The sequence below is a fragment of the Anopheles coluzzii genome, chromosome 3 (assembly GCF_943734685.1).
Source record: "Anopheles coluzzii chromosome 3, AcolN3, whole genome shotgun sequence".
In the NCBI taxonomy this organism is placed as follows: Eukaryota; Metazoa; Arthropoda; class Insecta; order Diptera; family Culicidae; genus Anopheles; species Anopheles coluzzii.
In genome coordinates, this window is record NC_064671.1 from 78,349,865 (window position 1) to 78,369,214 (window position 19,350).

General features: G+C 52.9%; 2 protein-coding genes across 2 annotated transcripts; one reads left to right on the forward strand and one right to left on the reverse strand.

Annotated features, from left to right (window-relative positions):
- Positions 1-47: 47 nt before the first annotated feature.
- LOC125907267 (uncharacterized protein K02A2.6-like) lies at positions 48-4,769 on the reverse strand. The gene has a single exon (XM_049608482.1). The coding sequence runs from the start codon at positions 4,571-4,573 to the stop codon at positions 53-55; it is 4,521 nt and encodes a 1,506-aa protein (XP_049464439.1). The 5' UTR covers positions 4,574-4,769; the 3' UTR covers positions 48-52.
- Positions 4,770-5,997: 1,228 nt separating this feature from the next.
- LOC120957863 (dynein axonemal heavy chain 12) lies at positions 5,998-19,293 on the forward strand. Its single transcript, XM_040380281.2, has 8 exons — positions 5,998-6,277; positions 6,384-7,814; positions 7,880-8,289; positions 8,362-8,542; positions 8,928-12,164; positions 12,237-12,464; positions 12,532-18,513; positions 18,586-19,293. Exons 1-8 carry the CDS (start codon positions 6,125-6,127, stop codon positions 18,778-18,780), a joined length of 11,817 nt encoding a protein of 3,938 aa, XP_040236215.2. The 5' UTR covers positions 5,998-6,124; the 3' UTR covers positions 18,781-19,293.
- The last annotated feature ends 57 nt before the right edge of the window (positions 19,294-19,350 follow it).

Genomic DNA, 19,350 nt, shown 5'->3' on the forward strand with positions numbered 1-19,350 from the left:
AGAGCACGCGAGCAGCTGGCTGCATTCTTTCATCTAACATCTCCCCCTCTTTTCAAAACCGACGGTACACGTCGAACCGACTGGGCGGTTTTCTAACTCTAGAAGACCGTCGTGGCACCTGGGCCGAAGCACACGATGGAACAGGTCGTGTCGTCGGGCGTGTGTATGTCGCTGGCGATGTAGCGGGAACATAAGGACCGTTGGTCTCGGATGACGGCTGATGAGGGGACACAGAGATGTCCACATGCTCGGGGTCGACTGGCTGTGGTGGTATGCGGGACGTGCCAGTAGATGGTTGCGGTGTTAGCTGCCAGGTATCCAACAAAACATCTATCGGCAGCTTACGATGGGTGACCGAAGCCGGAACGTGATGATGCCTCTCGTAGCGCTTGCGTATCTGGTTAATATGAGATCTAAACATTTTCTGATCATCCGTTCCAATCATATACATGACATGACCTATTTGCTTAACAATTGTACCAGCTACCCATCTCCATCCGTTACCTGCGAAGCGTTTAAAATAAACTAGATCGTTGGGTTGGAACTGTCTGCTTGGTTTCGGTTCGTTTTCCATACTAATGGTTTCAGGACTTGGTGGACGGAGCAGGTTTAAAATTGTGCGCATTTGCCTTCCCAACATGATATCCGCCGGTGACTTAGCATTTCCTAACGAAGGGTTTGGCGAACTTCGATATACTAGTAGGAATGTATCCAGCGCTTCTTGTAGTGAGGTACCATCCGCAGATATCTTTCTGACTGTTCGCTTGAAAGTGTCCACAAATCTTTCAGCTTGCCCATTAGATTGCGGATGGTAGGGGGCCGTTGTGATGTGTTCGATGCCATTGCGGTCGCAGAATAGTCCGAACTCCTCGCTGGTGAACTGCGTACCGTTGTCCGATACCAACGTTTTCGGGATTCCAAAACGAGCGAAAAGTGAGCGTAACATGGCTATAGTAGCTTTCGCTGTAACGTTACTGGTACGGATTATTTCGGGCCATTTAGAAAACGAATCTACGACAATTAAGTAATAATCACCGTCTAGTGGGCCCGCAAAATCGACGTGTAAACGTTGCCATGGGCCTGCTGCCCTCGGCCATGGTACCGGAGCGGAATGTGCGGGTGATTTGGCAGCTGCTTGACATGGGTGACATGTCTTCACCCATTCCTCGATGTCAGCATCTATTGTAGGCCAATAAAAGAAACTCCTGGCTAACGCTTTCATACGCTGCACTCCTGGATGGCCCTGATGCACCTGCTGAAGACATTTTTGTTGCAGCTTTTTGGGGATTACCACCCTCTCACCGAAAAGAATGCAATTCTCTACGGTTGTTAGTGCATCTTTCCTGGCATTAAAACGAGCAAGCTCATCGGTAAACGCTGCGTTTCTGGGCCAGCCTTCGCTGATGTAAACTGACACCTTTTTCAGAAGTGGGTCTCGTTTTGTTTCTCTGGCGAGATCAGCAAAGTTCAGCGGTAGTGAATCAAGCGCGCTTATTGCCACCGATTTAATGTCTTCTTCCAAGTTCACGCTTGCTATAACACAGTGTTCATCTGGCTTGGTGTGCGTGTTAATGAGTCGTGAGAGCAAATCAGCATTTCCGAAATCGTCGGTGCGCACGTACTCAATGTTAAAATCGTAGGCCAGCAAAGTAAGCGCGAAACGCTGAAGACGGTTAGCAGTAAATATTGGGATGCCTTTCTTCGATCCGAATATATGCAGTAGAGGTCGATGATCAGTCTGAAGCGTAAAATGCCTACCAAAAATCATTTTGTGGAACTTTTTTACTGCGTAAATGATCGCTAGTCCCTCTCGATCGATCTGGCTGTACCGACGTTCTGCCTCAGTAAGGGCACGAGAAGCGTGTTGTACTACACGTCTGAGACCATTGGGGTACAGATGGCTTATAGTTGCCCCAAGGCCAATTGATGATGCGTCCGCCGAGATCACAATCTTTTCTTGCGGATCGTAGTGAGCCAATTGTAGGTCTGACGATAAAATCGTCTTAAACTCTCTGAAAACCCGTTTACATTCCGACGACCAATGAAATGGAGTATTTGCCTTGAGTAAATTATCCAAAGGATGCCTCAACTTTCTCATGTCTGGTATAAACTTCCCGTAGAAGTTGATTGCACCCAAAAAGGATCTAACACCGGTGACATCTGTTGGTTCAGCAAGATTTTTGATAACCTGGATTTTTGCGGGATCAGGCCTTAGTCCACGACGATCAATTACGTGTCCGAGATATGTTATTTGCTGCATTTTAAATGCGCATTTATCAACACGAATCGTGAATCCAAAGTCTTGAATGCGTTGGAATACTTTGGCTAAAATCTCGTCGTGCTCTTTTTCTGAAGTGCCCCCGACTATAATGTCATCCAGGTATCCAGAAACGTTATTTAGACCGGCTAACATTTTGTCCATGATCATCTGGAACGCAGCTGGAGCGACCTTAACTCCTGGTGGAAGGCGGTTATAATGATATAACCCGCGATGCGTATTTATTGTAAGCAGTGGGCGGTACTGCGGCTCGACTTCCACTTGCAGAAAAGCATCGGTTAGGTCTATCTTGCTGAAAATTATTGAATTAGCCAACTTTGAAAATATGTCATCCGGTAAAGGCAACGGGTAATCATTTGGCTGTAGCGCATCGTTGAGGCCAGTGGAGTAATCTCCACATATGCGAATGGCACCATTTGCTTTTTTTACTACAACGACCGGTGCTGCCCATTGTGAAAACTTCACTGGAGTTATTACTCCTATGCCCTGAAGTCGATCTAGCTCTCGGTCTACTGCTTCTTGTACGGCGTAAGCCACTGGTCGTTTAGGGCGAAACACAGGGCGACTATTTTCTTTTATAGCAAAAGAGACGTTTCCTTTCTTACAAAGTCCGGTTCCTTGGAATACTTTAGGAAAACGTTCTTGCCACGTTCTTTGCGACGTGAATTTAGTACCTCGTACTTGGCAGCAGAAATTATCTATTGGTAAAGACCAAAGAGCAAAAAGATCGATGAGGTCAGCACCTAAAAGCATTAAACGTGTCGGGGAAACAGTAATTGTAGCTTCTTTGGTCTGATTGCCTACACTGGCTTTGCATACAAATTCCCCGTCTAGTGCCAAATTAGTGCCAGAAGCTGATCGTGCAACCACTGCTGGTGGTGATAATGTCGGACTGCCAATCTTTTTCCAAGCTTCACGATCAATGACTGTGATGTCAGATGCCGTATCAAGCTGCAGACGGACGGGCGTGCCATTCATTGCAATAGTGACATATCTGCGGCGTTTCTGAACACTATGCACGTTCACCGTAACTACTCTGGTCTGTGTTTTGCCTTGCTTTTTATATTTCGGCTTATTATACTTCTGGCGATTTGCTGTTTTGCAGAAACCCTCTTTGTGTCCCGTTCTGGAACAGATCGTACACTGGTGTGCTTGATATCTGCAGTCATGCACCCAGTGTGTACCTCCGCAGAGCCAACATGGTTTTCTGGGATTCGCTTTTGAGGCATTTGGAAACTTTTTCTGAGGGTAGGGCGTTTTCAGGTTCACTGCCAAAACTCGATCATTTCCCGGTGTCTCGATCATCGCACTATCTTTTTTTAAATTTCCCAATCTACTGCATTCGGCGGCTAGCTGTTGCAACGTCATGCTATGGTCCTCTATTTTTGCCAGCAAGCGTGTTCGTATGTCTGCATCAGTCTCGTCCTTCATACCACAGACGAATAGCAAGCACTTGAAGTCCTCCTCGTTGAGCTTGCCGAGCTCGAATTCAACGGCCGCCTTGTTGATTCGACAGGCATAACTTAGATGGTCTTCGTTCCGCTTCTTCACTAACTGCAGGCATCTGAATCGCTTACTCAGCAGCGATTCCTGGTAGTCGTAGAGGGTTGACAGCTTTTCCACCGTTTGCTCGAGCGAAAAATCGGACGGGCGGCTTGGCAGGATGAAACTCAAATAACGGTCATGTTCGGCAGCTCCCAGTTTCCGCAGCAATAACCGGACTTTCGCAGCATCGTCGATCCTAGCAGCATCTTTCTGGAACAAGTCTACGTAGCGTGAGTACCAGTTTTTGAACGTGATTCCCGTGTCCGTATCGAACCGGAACTCTGAAATATTTCGAGACAAGGAATCAATTATTTGTTCATGACTAAAACTGGTTGTTGCAGCGCCGTGACTTATAAGGCGTTGCTGCAAAAACTCATTCAGAATCTTCTGTTGCTGGGCCATTTGCTGTTGAAGCAAATTTAACGTTTTCAGCATCGGGTCATCATGCTGCTCCAGACGTTGCGCCTGCGATGGCGCGGGCGCCTGCGATGGCGCGGGCGCCTGCGATGGCGCGGGCGCTTGCAATGGCGCTGGAGTGAAAAACGATGGCGCTGGACCTGGCAGCGATGGCGCCGGCGCGAATGCAGTTCCTTCCCGGCGTCCACTATACTGCTCCTGGGTTGAGAAAACTCCTTGCAGCAGGCCGCTTGGATGCGCGGCTTGGACAGGAACGGGAACACGGCCTTGCGACAATCGTCGTTGATCGGCATCTCCAAAAAGGTCACCAGAGTTCACTTCGTCCGTCTCCATCCTTCGACGTTTCCGACGCGGTGAAGGTATTTTAACACACGCACATACGATACGCGATCACACAATACGAATAAACGAACACGTTAAAAGGTCCCGATCGACACACGAGATAAAATGCACACGTTAAAATTGGGTTATAAACACGCAAACTAGCGGTATATTATAAAACTTTATCCTCGTCGCCACTTTTACGTCCATTAGTGATATATGCGACAATGGACAATACACACACGAACATAAATACAGGTATAAACTTAACGGATGCTTTATTGCTAAGTTGTGTACGCCGCGCTGCCCCGATGCGAAGTGTCTCCTGCTCTTCGCGCAGCAGCCGAACGATCCACCCCGACCGATCGCTCTCAGGCGCTCACGGCTCGTCAACTGCAGTAAGAGCGGCTTACTGCAGAGAGAGCACGCGAGCAGCTGGCTGCATTCTTTCATCTAACACAGACGAAGGCGCGAGACCGTGAGCGGTTTCGGACACTCCTGAGGCAGGCCAAGACCGCAAAGCGGTTGTAGCGCCGGATAAGTAAGTAAGTAAGTTCGTAGGATGGTCCAGCATTACACGGAGTAATCGGGAATCGTCCGTAGTCAGAATCAGCTGGTGTCGTAGTCTTCTCGAGTCGGAGTTGGAGTCGTCCGGAGTCGGAGTCAGTCGGTATTGAAATCTTCAGGAATCATCAGAAGTCAGGAGTTGGAGTCGCTCCAAATCGAAGTCATCAGGAGTCGGTCAGAAGTTGGAGAAGTTATGACTCGGCCGGAGTCGGAGAAAGTTGTAGTGGAGCCAGTTGACCTAGAATCAAGATCAAGATTCAGTGCTGGGGTGATTCGGAGTCGTCTGGTGTCTGAGTCGTCAGTCTGTCTGATTCGAAGTCGACCGGAATCGGAGTCAGCCGTAATAACAATAGCAGAAAGTTCCATCATGACTTTTTTCTAAATGATGTTTTGCTTACCTATTTCACCAATGCAAGAGTTTTGATCTCGCCTTGCTTAAGGTCCAATCTCTAACGCCCTCAAGAAGCGGAATTTTTACGCCCATTAAACCACCTAGGTTCTAGGAGAGCCTCAGTATAATTCAAATCAAACTGCGTCAATATGCTTTACAATCAACAGGTAAACTCCAAACCTCTATTCAAAAAGTATACAGGTTACAGGTTCATTAAACCCTTGCCAATAAAGAGGTGAAGGTTAGTGTGCCGGGATTTCTGCCCCTTCTGCTATCATTCCCACCCACGCACAACATTCCCATAGTAACGAACGAAAAAGCGTGTCTAGACAGCGGGGAGACACGCATCGCAGCAATCCCTGGCAACGGAATACCGAAAGAGAGGGAGCCCGCCAGTCGCCAGCATACACCTAGGCAATCCGGCAGCGTTGTTTAACTTTCATCAACAACGCAACGGTCGTTGGCGTAGAGCTTTAGGCACGGATTGGTTCCACTGTGCCATTTTCCGGCCATTTGTCGAGAAGAAGTGAGCCAAGGAGGACGTACATTACTGCGTCCGTTAGTGAGTGAATTTCAACCAAAACTGTGAAGGATCCGAAGCAAACATGAGTAAACGATTAGCGAAACTTCATAAGCCCTGCGATAAGCTGGACAAGTATGACAACGAGCCGTACATGCAGAATCCGCTGCTAAAACTGTTCCTGTCCGAGGTGAAGGAGCGCCGCCATTACAGCTTTATACGTAGAAAAGCGGCTCAGGTAAGTTGTTTGAAACTGGTTTCCACATCTCCCTGGTAACCGGGCAAATGCTCCCCCGTTTTGTTTTGGACGCCACATCGCATGGCGCATGGGTCGTGTTTTGTAGGAAAAAATCAAAATTTGCCGAAGCACAACGGTCGACTTTGAGGATGTGATTCCCCGGCCCCAGTCGTACTACGCGGAGAAGCTACGTGAGCATGCACGCCGTGCACCGGTTCCAAAAATGCTCACCAAAACGGAGGAGAAGATTCTGTCGTACGTTCCCAAGCGTTTGCGCGCGCAGTATCCCGCCGTACTGTCCGCCTATATGACCGATGTGCACGCCGAGTTCGATAAGGTAATGAAGGCGTACAGCTGCCAGAAGGTGCTCAAACCCGGGCCCGATGATTACGTGCCCGAGCGGGAAAAGTTTGAATTTAAGCGAGTCGGTCGAACGGAAAACTTTCGCAACTATCTCCGCAGCAAGGCGTACATCCAGAAGAATCTGTTGTTGCCGAACCCCTTCGTGCGGTGTATCGTTCATTATGCGTACACGGATCTGCCGGAGTATCTGAACGACTACGCGCGGTATCGCACCGGGGAAGAGATCACTCTGAACGAGTTGCGCGATCTGATCAAGAAGGATCTGCAAGCCGTTGGAGGGTTGATCGCCGGCCAGTGGTACCCGAAGATTGTGGCAATCTTGAAGAAGCATTACGAACGACGCACCCTTCCCAAGTCCATGTGGCCGAAGGTGCTGAACTGTGCCGGCGGGTTGATCAATCGGCAGCTGAACGAGGCGAAGCTGCGCACCATTCGGCATCTGCGCGAAACGCTGCTGAACGTGCGCCAGATCCCGCAGATGAAGATACTGGCCATCTGCGATGATGGAATCGACCTGTTTCCCAGCCTGAACGACATCTACAGCGTGTATCAGAATGCGATCGACGATGTGATGGCGGTCGCCAACCGGCTGGACTGTCTGGAAACGCTGGTCGATCCGGCCAGCTTTGAGCCGAAAAGTTCACCCTACTTGCGCGTAGGCATTGCCGAACGCTGTGTCCAGGAGGCGCACGAACAGATACAACAGGCTCTATTGATAGCCTTCCAGCCGTTGGCAGAGTATCTGAGCGGGTTTCAGGCCGAGTTTGCGGGGCTGCTCTGTCCATCCACGAAGGAGGAGATGGATGAGTTTCTGTCCGAGCCGAGATCGTTCGATGACTATATAGAGAAGATTGAGGAGTTCCAGCTGTATAAGGAGAAAATCCGTGCCATGGTACAGAAGGAGTACTTCCCGATGGCGATCGTCAATCAGTCGGATGCGATCGGAAGCTTGCGCAAGATCGTCGAGCGGTATATCGATCGGATTGCGAACCATATCGCGATAGAGCATCGGCGCGAGATTCAGCGCATTTGCAAAGAGTTTGAAGAGATCAAGGAGAAGGCGCTGGAGATACCGACCTCCACCGAGCAGCTGATGACGAACGGGGAGTACATGACGCGTGTCAAGACGGAAATCATTGACGAGCTGCGTGATAAAATTCAGATTACCATGCGCGTAAGGAAATCGGGGGGAAGGGGAGGAGTTGTCAGATACCTTAACAGACTAGCTCTTCATTTTAGATCAATGCTTATCTGGTGGAGCTTATGGAACTGCCGGCGGATCAGATTGAACTGCAGGTGGAAAGCGTCAACTGGTACTTCCGCATACAGTCCGTGTTCGAGATCAACTCGACCAACTTCGAGCAGTACAAGTGTTCGTTCGAGGAGAAGCTGCAGGAAGTTACCAAGCAGCTGAACGAAAAGATGGAAGACATGATACCGCACATTGCCATCATTAACGATATGACGGAGACGGAAAAGTTCCGCGACTACATCGTCGTGCTGCACGGATACATCGATCAAATCTTCGTGTTCGAGGACTACGTCAAATGGATCAACAAGGAGGAGGTGCTGTTCAAGTTCCCGAAATCGCAGTACGCGGTACTGGAAGCGATCAAATCATTCGTTGTACCATTCTACAAGCTGATCCGGTATGATGGCACAAGAGGTGATGGGTGATTGGAAGGATACCTTGAGTAAACCTTTCTTTTTTTCTATTTAAGCCTATGTATGCGGTGGCTACGGTACTACAATGTATGGATGGACGGTCCGTTCGAGTACCTGGAACCTCATTTTGTCGAGTCGAAAACGGACGAATTTTTAAAAGAATTTCAAAAAACCCAGAAGTACTACCGGAATCGCATCAAGGCGGATATGCTAGAGAATACATTGTGCAAATTTAAGGTAAGTGATTCTAATGCTTTGGATTGTTGTTTCATGGTTCTAGTGTAATGTTTTATGACTGAAATGAATCCCAAAAAAATGTTGGGTCTATTTTTGACTATAAAATGACATAAAACCAAACATTTGAATTATTACGAAAAGTTACGAAGAATGAAGAAAGTATAACAACTGTATTAATTAACAGGAACTCTTAAGGATTATAAATTTATAATCATTCTTTATCTTTTGAAGATTCGTGATTTTTAGGAGATTCGTGATTCCTAGATTTTGTGTATCAGTCACAAATATTTCATAATAAATCATGACTTTGTCCAGACTTCAATGACTTCAGAATCCTTCATCTGAGACTGATTTACCCAACCGCAAATGTTTTACTTCTTCCCAGGGCCAAACAGAGGATCCCGATCCGGAGAAGCACCCCTGCCCGCTTAAACTGTGCGCCCGTATGTCGCAGTCGATCAAGGATTTCCATCTCGGAGTGTACGTGGTAAAGATCATGTGCAATCCAGCACTGAAAGACCGTCACTGGGATGAAATGTCCGAGATAGCTGGATTTGATCTGACGCCCGACGCGGGCACCACACTGCGCAAGATCATCGACTACAAGCTGGACAAGGATCTGGACAAGTTCGAGATCATCAGCATCGGTGCGAACAAGGAGCTGGCGCTGCAGCAAAGTTTGCAAGCGATGATTGCCGAATGGGAAGAGATCATGTTTAAGCTGAACCCGTTCAAAGATACGGGCATCAACATTCTAACCGGGTTGGACGAGATACAGGCCGTCCTGGACGATCACATCATGAAAACGTTGGCCATGCGTGGTTCGGCGTTCGTCAAACCATGCGAAAAGGAGGTGAAGGAGTGGTACCAAACGCTAACGCGCGTCAACCGTACCATCGAGCAGTGGGGCAAGGTGCAGGGCAGCTGGCTGTACCTGCTGCCCATCTTTTCCTCCAAAGACATCGTCGCGCAAATGCCCAACGAGGGGCGAATGTTTCAGCAGGTCGACAAGACGTACCGCATGTACATGAAGACGGTTGAGTCGAACCGGTCCGTGATAGGGGTGGCCGCGGCCAAGGGCGTCCAGGAAGCGATGGAACAGTCGAACGAGCTGCTGGAGGAGATCACCAACGGCGTGAACGAGTATCTCGAGAAGAAGCGGCTGTTTTTTCCGCGCTTTTTCTTCCTGTCCAACGACGAGATGCTGGAGATACTGTCCGAAACGAAGGACCCGCTGCGCGTGCAGCCCCACCTGAGCAAGTGCTTCGAGGGTATCAATCGGCTGGAGTTTGACGACCGGCTGGACATTCGGTCGATGTTCAGCATCGAGAAGGAGCAGGTGCAGTTCGTCGAGCCGGTGTCGACGCTGGAGGCGCGCGGCAGCGTCGAGAAGTGGCTGTCCTGGGTGGAGGCCTCGATGCTGGAAGCGGTGCGGTCCCAAATTAGCGCCTCGTACCGGGCGTACCCGGAGAAAACCCGCTGCAAGTGGGCCCTCGACTGGCCCGGTATGGTGGTGCTGTGCGTGTCCCAGATCTATTGGGCCGCCAGCATCCACCAGTGCTTCCGGAAGCGCAACAACACGCTGATACTGGACCTGTTCGATCGCCTGCAGGTGGAGCTGATGGACGTGGTGGCGCTGATGCGCTCGAAAGACCTGTCCAATCTGCAGCGCATCACCGTCAAGGCACTGATCGTGATCGATGTGCACGCGAAGGACGTCGTGCAGGAGCTGATCAGAAATCGCGTCAGTTCGGAGAATGATTTTCAATGGTTGGCCCAGCTGCGCTACTACTGGGAGGAGGGCGGTGACGGTGAGTCGACGGCGGCGGCCGTGACGGTGAAGATCATTAACGCGGCGGTACAGTTCGCCTGCGAGTATCTGGGCAATTCTGACCGGCTTGTTATCACTCCGCTGACCGATCGCTGCTATCGCACGCTCATGGGCGCCTACCAGCTTCACCTGAACGGGGCACCGGAGGGTCCGGCCGGCACAGGCAAGACGGAAACGACGAAAGATCTCGCCAAAGCGCTCGCCGTCCAGTGCAAGGTGTTCAACTGCTCGGACGGGCTCGACTACAAGGCGATGGGTAAGTTTTTCAAGGGTCTGGCGTCATCGGGCGCTTGGGCCTGCTTTGACGAGTTCAACCGGATCGAGCTGGAGGTGCTGTCCGTGGTCGCCCAACAGATCCTCTGCATCGTACAGGCCGTCCGCGGTGGAGTGCAAAAGTTCAACTTTGAAGGCACAGAGCTAACGCTCAACCCAGCCTGTTACGTGTGCATCACGATGAACCCGGGCTATGCGGGACGATCCGAGTTGCCGGACAACTTGAAGGTGCTGTTCCGCACCGTCGCCATGATGGTACCGGACTACGCGATGATCGGCGAGATATCGCTCTACTCTTTTGGGTTCATCAACGCACGCACACTGGCCGTCAAGATTGTCACTACGTACCGGCTCTGTTCGGAGCAGCTCTCGTCGCAAAACCACTACGACTACGGTATGCGGGCGGTCAAAACGGTGCTGCAAGCGTGCGGCAATCTCAAGAAAGCCTTCCCCGACGATGATGAGGAGATCATCCTGTTGCGCTCCCTGCTGGACGTTAATCTGCCCAAGTTTCTCGCCAAGGACATCCCGCTGTTCGAGGGCATCATATCGGATCTGTTCCCCGGCGTCGAGCTGCCTCGCGCGGACTACGCCGCACTCGAGCGAACCTTCCGTGAGGTGTGCAGTGAGTGGAACCTCCAGCCGAAAGATACCTTCCTTACGAAAGTGATCCAAACGTACGAAATGATGATCGTACGCCACGGATTCATGATGGTTGGCAAACCATTCTCCGCCAAATCGATGACACTGCGCGTACTCGCGGCCTGTCTGTCGAAGCTGAAGACTGCCCGCACTGGGAACCCCTACTTCCAGCGCGTTCAGCTCGAGGTAGTCAATCCAAAGGCAATTACGATGGGCCAGCTGTACGGTGCCTTCGATCCAATCTCGTACGAATGGACAGACGGTATCGCTTCGACGATATTCCGTGGGCACGCGATGGACACCAGTGCCGATCGGAAGTGGCTCGTGTTTGACGGCCCGGTCGATGCGGTGTGGATCGAAAACATGAACACCGTGCTGGATGACAACAAGAAGCTGTGCCTAACGTCGGGCGAGGTCATCACGATGTCTAGCGACATGTCGATGATTTTCGAGGTGATGGACCTGGAGCAGGCATCGCCCGCGACCGTATCGCGCTGTGGTATGATTTTCATGGAACCGTCCGTCATTGGGTGGGAATCGTTCGTCGAGTCGTGGATTGAGCGGTGCAACAACAGCTGGACCCACGACTGGCACGATCTGCTGATGGAGCTGTTCCGCTGGATCATACCGGACTGTTTGGAGTTCATTCGATGCCACGGTCATCAGTACCTGCATCCGGGCGACGTTAATCTGCTGATGGCGACGATGCGCATCTTCGAGATGGTGATCGACGAGGCGTGCCACGAAAGTCCGGACGAGTACGGCAAGTATCTGTTTACCTGGTTCCAGGCCGCCATGATGTACGCGGTCGTGTGGGGCCTGGGCGGAGTGCTTGACATGGAGTCGAAGGTTAAGTTTGATGAGTTCTATCGAGAGGTAAGATGTAGATGGTTGGATCTGTTTACAATTTATGCTACACATTTTTGGTTCCTTCGTGTGCGAAATTAGATCTGGAAAGGGGAGCAACATCCCGTGCCGGAAGCGGTCGGTAAGATCGATGTATCAATGCCGGGTGAGGGCATGATCATCGACTACGTGTATCACTTCAAGCAGAAAGGCTCGTGGCGCTACTATCCCGACATGGTGCGGCAGATGAAGAATGAGGTTGGCTTTACTTTACTCGTGCCGACGCTCGACTCTGTGCGCTATATGCACATTCTGGACATACATGTCAAGGTAACAATGTAGTGATCACTTCAAGTTTTGGCACATCTCACACACACACCTTTGCCCTATTCTACAGAACAAAAGGCCACTGTTGCTAGTTGGGCCAACCGGTACCGGCAAGACATACTACATTCAAAACTACATGATGAGCAAGATGGAGCAGGAAAAGTTTCTGCCAACGTTCATCACCTTCACGACGCAGATCAGCGCGAACCAAACGCAGGACCTGATCATCTCCAAGCTGGTGAAGAAAAAGCGTGGCATCTACGGGCCGCCGGCCGGCAAGACGTGCGTCCTGTTCATCGACGACATGAACATGCCGGTGAAGGAGGTGTACGGTGCGCAGCCACCGATCGAGCTGATGCGCCAGTACTTCGACCAGGCGCACTGGTACGACCTCAAGGACACGTCGAAGGTGTACCTGAAGGACATACTGGTGATGGCGGCGTGCGGGCTGGTCGGCGGCAGCCGGCAGGACGTGTACGAGCGGTTCCTCTGCCACTTTAACATCTTCGCGATCAGCAACTTCAACGACGAAACGATGTTCAAGATCTTCTCCGCCATCCTGCTGGACGGGTACAAGAAGGGCGGCCACGCCTCGGACGTCATCAACATGGTGAACATGATCGTGAACGCAACGCTCGATACGTACCAGTTCGCCTGTGCCAAGCTGCTGCCGACGCCGGCCAAGTCGCACTACATTTTCAACCTGCGCGATGTGCTGCGCGTTATTAGCGGCTGCTCGATGCTGAAGCGCGAGTCGGTCGAGAGCAAGAAGATCTTCCCGAAGCTGTGGCTGCACGAGTCGATGCGCATTTTCTACGACCGGCTGGTGAACGATGCCGACCGGATGTTTGTGTTCGACAAGCTGCTGCAGAACATGAAGACGTTCTTCAAGGAGAAACCGGAAGCACTGATGCCGGAGCTGTTCGACGAGGTCACCGGGCAGGTGCTGATGAACAGCTTGAACAACCTGATGTTTGGCAGCTACTTCGATGCGGACGCGGAGACGGAAGATCGGAAGTACGAGGAAACGCAAAACGTGGAACAGTTCCGCGATCTGGCCGGGAAGGCGCTGGTCGAGTATAATAGCTCGCAAAAGTCCAAGATGGACATTGTGCTGTTCCAGTACGCGCTGCAGCACCTGAACAAGGTGTGCCGCGTCATCTCGATGGCGGGCGGCAGCTCGCTGCTGATCGGGATGGGCGGTTCGGGACGGCAGTCGCTCACCAAGCTGGCGGCCCAGCTGTGCGGTCAATCGCTCTTTCAGCCCGAGATTACCAAGTTTTACGGCATCAATGAGTGGCGCGAAGATTTGAAGAAAGTGCTGAAGGAAGCGGGCGGTCTCGGGCATGACACGGTGTTCCTGCTGACCGAGGCACAGCTGCAGGAGGAAGCGTTCCTGCAGGATATCGACTGTCTGCTGAATTTGGGCGAGGTGCCGAACATCTTTGCGATTGACGAGAAGCAGGAAATACTGGAGATGGTACGGCTGGCGGCGCAGGGCGGCAATCGGAACCTTGACATATCGCCGCTCGAGGTGTTCCAGTTCTTTGTGAATCGCTGCAAGCAGAAGCTACACATTGTGATCTGCTTCAGCCCGATCGGGGGAGCGCTGCGGACGCGCATCCGTATGTACCCGTCGCTGGTGAACTGTTGCACGATCGATTGGTTCGATGCGTGGCCAGAAGATGCACTGGAGAAGGTGGCCGACAAGTACATGAAGGAGCTGAACGTGTCGGCCGAGGTGAAGAAGTCGATCGTTGTGCTGTGCAAACATTTCCACGTCATTGCGCGGGACGTGTCGGCCCAGTTTACGACCGAGACGGGGCGCGTAACGTACATTACCTCTGCGTCTTACCTGGAGCTGATCAAATCGTTCCGCAATCTCACCCAAAAACATCAGACGGACATCATGAACAACAAGCTGCGGTATCTGGGCGGGTTGGATCGGCTCAGTGCGGCGTCCGATGCCGTGTCGAAGATGCAGATCGAGCTGAACGCACTGCAACCGACGCTGATCGTGATGGCGGAAAACTCGCGCAAGATGACGGAAGAGATCGAGAAGGAGTCGCTCGAAGCGACGGCCGCCACGGAGCAGGTGAAGAAGGACGAGGTGGTCGCGAACGTGCAGGCGGCCGAGGCGCAGATCCTCAAGGCGGACTGTGAGAAGGATCTGGCCGGTGCGATACCGATCCTGGAGGAGGCAATACAGGCGCTGAACACCCTCAAGCCGACCGACATTACGCTGGTGAAGTCGATGAAAAACCCGCCGGAAGTGGTGAAGCTCGTAATGGCCGCCGTCTGCGTGATGAAGGGCATCACGCCGGACAAGGTGGCCGATCCGGCGACGGGCAAAAAGATGCTCGACTACTGGGGCCCCAGCAAGCGGCTGCTCGGGGATCTGGCGTTCCTGCAGACGCTCAAGGACTACGACAAGGACAACATCAACCCGGACACGATGCGCAAAATTCGGAAGGACTTCATACCGCACAAAGACTTCCAGCCGCACATCGTCGCGAAGGCGTCGAGCGCGGCCGAGGGTTTGTGCAAGTGGATCATCGCGATGGACCTGTACGACGCGGTGGCCAAGATCGTGGCGCCCAAGAAGGAGAAGCTGAAGCAGGCGGAGAAGGAGTACGCGGAGACGATGGCAATACTGAACGAGAAGCGGCTGCTGGCGGCGAACCTGGAGCGCCGGGTGGCGGAGCTGAACGACAATCTGGAGATTGCGAACCGGAAGAAGCAGGAGGTGGAGGACGAGGTGCAGCTGTGCAAGGACAAGCTGCAGCGGGCGGAAACGCTGATCGGTGGGCTGGGCGGCGAGAAGACGCGCTGGATCGCGTCGGCCGAGAACTTGCAGCGGCTGTACGACAGTCTGGCGGGCGACATACTGGTGTCCAGCGGGGTGATCGCTTACCTTGCCCCGCTGACGGCGTCGTACAGGGGCCGGTGCATCGGCGAGTGGCACGACCTGTGCGTCGCCAACAGCATTCCCTGCTCGCCCGAGTACAGTCTGCTCGAAGTGCTCGGTTCGCGCATCAAGATCCAGAACTGGAACATTGCCGGCCTGCCGACGGATGCGTTCTCCACCGAGAATGCGATCATTATGGATTGCTCGTCGCGGTACAGCTTGTTCATCGATCCGCAGCTGCAGGCGAACAAGTGGATCCGCAACATGGAGCGCAACAACCATCTGGTGGTGGTGAAGTTTTCCCAGTCCGACTACATGAAGAAGATCGAGAGCTGCATCGAGCAGGGCTACCCGGTGCTGGTGGAGAATGTGTTTGAGGAGCTGGAGGCACCGCTCGATCCGATACTGAACCGGAACACCTTCGTGCAGGGTGGCGTAGAGTACATGACGCTGGGAGAGAATGTGATTCCACTGTCGCCGAAATTCCGCCTCTATCTCACGTCGAGCCTGCGCAATCCGCACTACCTGCCGGAGGTGTACAACAAGGTGACGGTGATCAACTTTGCCCTCACGATCCAAGGGCTGGAGGATCAGCTGCTAGGGATTGTGGTGGCGAAAGAGCGGCCCGATTTGCAGGAGCTGCGCCAGAGCTTGATTCTGCAGGGCGCTAAAAACGTCGCCATGCTGAAGGACGTAGAGGACAAGATCCTGAAGACGTTGTCGGAGTGCAAGGGTGATATACTGGAGGACGAAAGTGCGATCAAGATACTGGACGACTCGAAGCGCATCTCGAGCGACATTGTCAAGAAGCAGGAAGATTCGCGGGAAATTGAGCAAAAGATTGAAGCCTTCCGGCAGAGTTATCGCCCGGTGGCGGTTCACTCCTCCACCCTGTACTACTGCATCACCGAGCTGCCGAACGTGGACCCGATGTACCAGTTTTCGCTGGCCTGGTTCGTGAATCTGTACATCTACTCAATCGAGAATGCGAACCGCACGAAGGAGCTGTACCGGCGGCTCAAGTACCTGATGGACGCGGTAACGCTTAATCTCTACAATAACGTATGCAGATCGCTGTTCGAGAAGGATAAGCTGCTGTTTTCCTTCATCCTCACCACCAAGATCATGATCTCGTGCAATCAGATCGATCCGGTCGAGTTTCGGTATCTGCTGAGCGGCGGGGAGAAGGTCGACGCCAAGCTGTCCAACCCAGACGAAAGCTGGATCACGCCGAAACTGTGGGAGGACGTGTGTCGGCTCGAGCAGCTGTCCGACTTTGCCGGATTTGTCGAAAGCTTTGCCGCCAACAGGCCAGAATGGCGTGCTTACTACGATGCGGAGGAACCGCAGCTACTCAAACTACCTGCACCGTGGGACGAGAAGACGAATCGCTTCGAGAAGCTGATTGTGCTGAAAACGGTACGACCGGACAAGTTTGTCCTTGCCATTACGGAGTTCGTGGCGTCGGAAATGGGTCCACCGTACGTTGCGCCGCCCCCGTTCGATATAGCCCGCTCGTACGAAGATTCCAACTGTCTAACACCGCTCATCTTCATCCTATCACCCGGGGCAGACCCGATGAATGCGCTCCTTCTGTACGCGGAAAAGATGGGCTTCGATGAGACGTTCCAGTCGATATCGCTCGGACAGGGACAGGGCCCAATAGCGCAGCGTATCATCGAGCGTGCACAGGAGGAAGGAAGCTGGGTGTGCCTGCAAAACTGTCACCTGGCGGCCTCGTGGATGCCCACGCTCGAGTATCTGTGGGAGAACATGGATCACTACAACACTACGACATCGTTCCGGCTGTGGCTTACCAGCTACCCGTCGGAGCAGTTCCCCGCGAGCATTCTGCAGAACGGCATCAAGATGACGAACGAACCACCGACGGGATTGCAGCAGAATCTGCTCCGCTCCTACCACTCGGAGCCGATGAACGACGACGCATTCTATACGGGCTGCCCGGGCAAGGATCGAGCCTTCTCGAAGCTCCTGTTCGGTGTGTGCTTCTTCCACGCCGTCGTCCAGGAGCGGCGCAAGTTTGGCCCGCTCGGCTGGAACATTTCGTACGGGTTCAACGAGTCGGACTTCCAGATCTCGGTGCTGCAGCTGCAGCTGTTCATCAACCAGTACGAGGAGATCCCGTACGAAGCGATCACCTACCTGACCGGCGAGTGTAACTACGGTGGCCGCGTGACGGACGCATGGGATCGCCGAGCAATCGTGACGATACTGGAGGACTACGTCAACGACCGGGTGGTGAGCGATCCGAACTATCGCCTTTCCCCGCTGGCCGACTGTTACGGCATACCACTGCGGAACGAGCACCGCGAGTACCTGGCCCACATCGCCAACAACATTCCCAACTTCCCGAGCCCGCTCGTGTACGGGCTGCACCCGAACGCGGGCATTACGCGCGACCTGACCGCAGCGCGCACCCTGATCGACTCGATGATCCTTACGCAGGGTGGCACTTCCGGGGGCAGCGACAGTGAGGTGGAGAAGCAGGTGCTAGCAACGGTGGACGAAATCTACGCCCAGCTGCCGGCCGATTTCGATCTCGAGGCGGCCAAACGGCGCTACCCGGTCGACTACAGTGAGTCGATGAACACGGTGCTGGTGCAGGAGATGGAACGGTTCAACGGGCTGTTGCGCGAGATCCGTTCGAGCTGCGTGAATCTGAAGAAGGGCATCGCGGGCCTGATCGCACTGACGCCCCAGCTGGAGGCGGTCTTTGCGGCCATCCAGCACCGGCGCATACCGGGCTCGTGGATGAAGAAGTCCTACCCCAGCCTGAAGCCGGTCGGTGCGTACGTGGTGGATTTCTGCGCCCGGCTCGCCTTTCTGCAGCGCTGGTACGACGTGGGCAAGCCGGACGTGTTCTGGCTGTCCGGGTTCTTCTTTACGCAGGCGTTCCTGACGGCCGCCATGCAGAACTATGCGCGCCGGCATCGCATCCCGATCGATATGCTGACGTACGATGTCGACGTGCTCAGGGAGAGGAACGTCGGCAAGGCGCCGGAGGATGGTGTGCTGGTGGATGGGCTGTTTCTGGAGGGCGCCCGGTGGGATGTGCCCAACAGTCGGCTGGAGGAGCAGCTGCCCAAGATGCTGGTTGATACGATGCCCATCATGCATCTGGTTGTACGTATTTAGGGAGGATTCGATTCCACACTAACGTAACATTACTAATGGGGTCCTTTCGTCGTCTTCTAGCCCGCGAAAATTGTCGAACTTCAGGAAGGTTCCCGCTACAAATGTCCCGTATACAAGACGGCCGAACGGAAGGGCACACTGTCGACTACGGGACACTCAACCAACTACGTACTGCCCGTACTGCTCGGTACCAAGCTGCCCGCCAACCACTGGGTCAAACGGAGCGTGGCTTTACTCTGTCAAACGTCCGAATAAGTCGGGGCGCAACTTACGAATTTAATATAAATTTTTAGTGTAGTATTTCTGAACAACTTTTTTAGGATTTTTTTGGCTCGACCCAAACAACTGAAGCGAGAGACATGTAAACGGTAATTAGTGAAAGCATTTGTGAAAGTGTTTGCACCAATAAGCGCACACCCAACTAAGAGCCTTTTTATGCAAATCTTGACCCACTGCGCTGATGGTGGTTACCTGGTGCGGTGTCGTCTCAATTCCACTACCAGCAGCAAACAGATAAGAGGACGGGTTGCTGCTGCTGCTGTTGCTGCCACCGATATTCAATTCACTCCCGCGGTAAACTCTTCCAGCAATGCCACCATGCGCCGTGTGCTCAACAATCCCTAACGTAACTGCACATGCTGCTGTGCGCCACTGATAAACGCCTCCACCTTAGAGTGACTCAAAACATCACATCAAACTAAGCCAACTTCATTTCAATAGTCCGCCCAATCGGTGCGAGATATCGGTGGAGAAGAAGCTCGCAATACACCGTGTGCGGGCACAGAGGGGCAGCCTCTATGCTCAGCTGATATGGAGGAGGTTCCC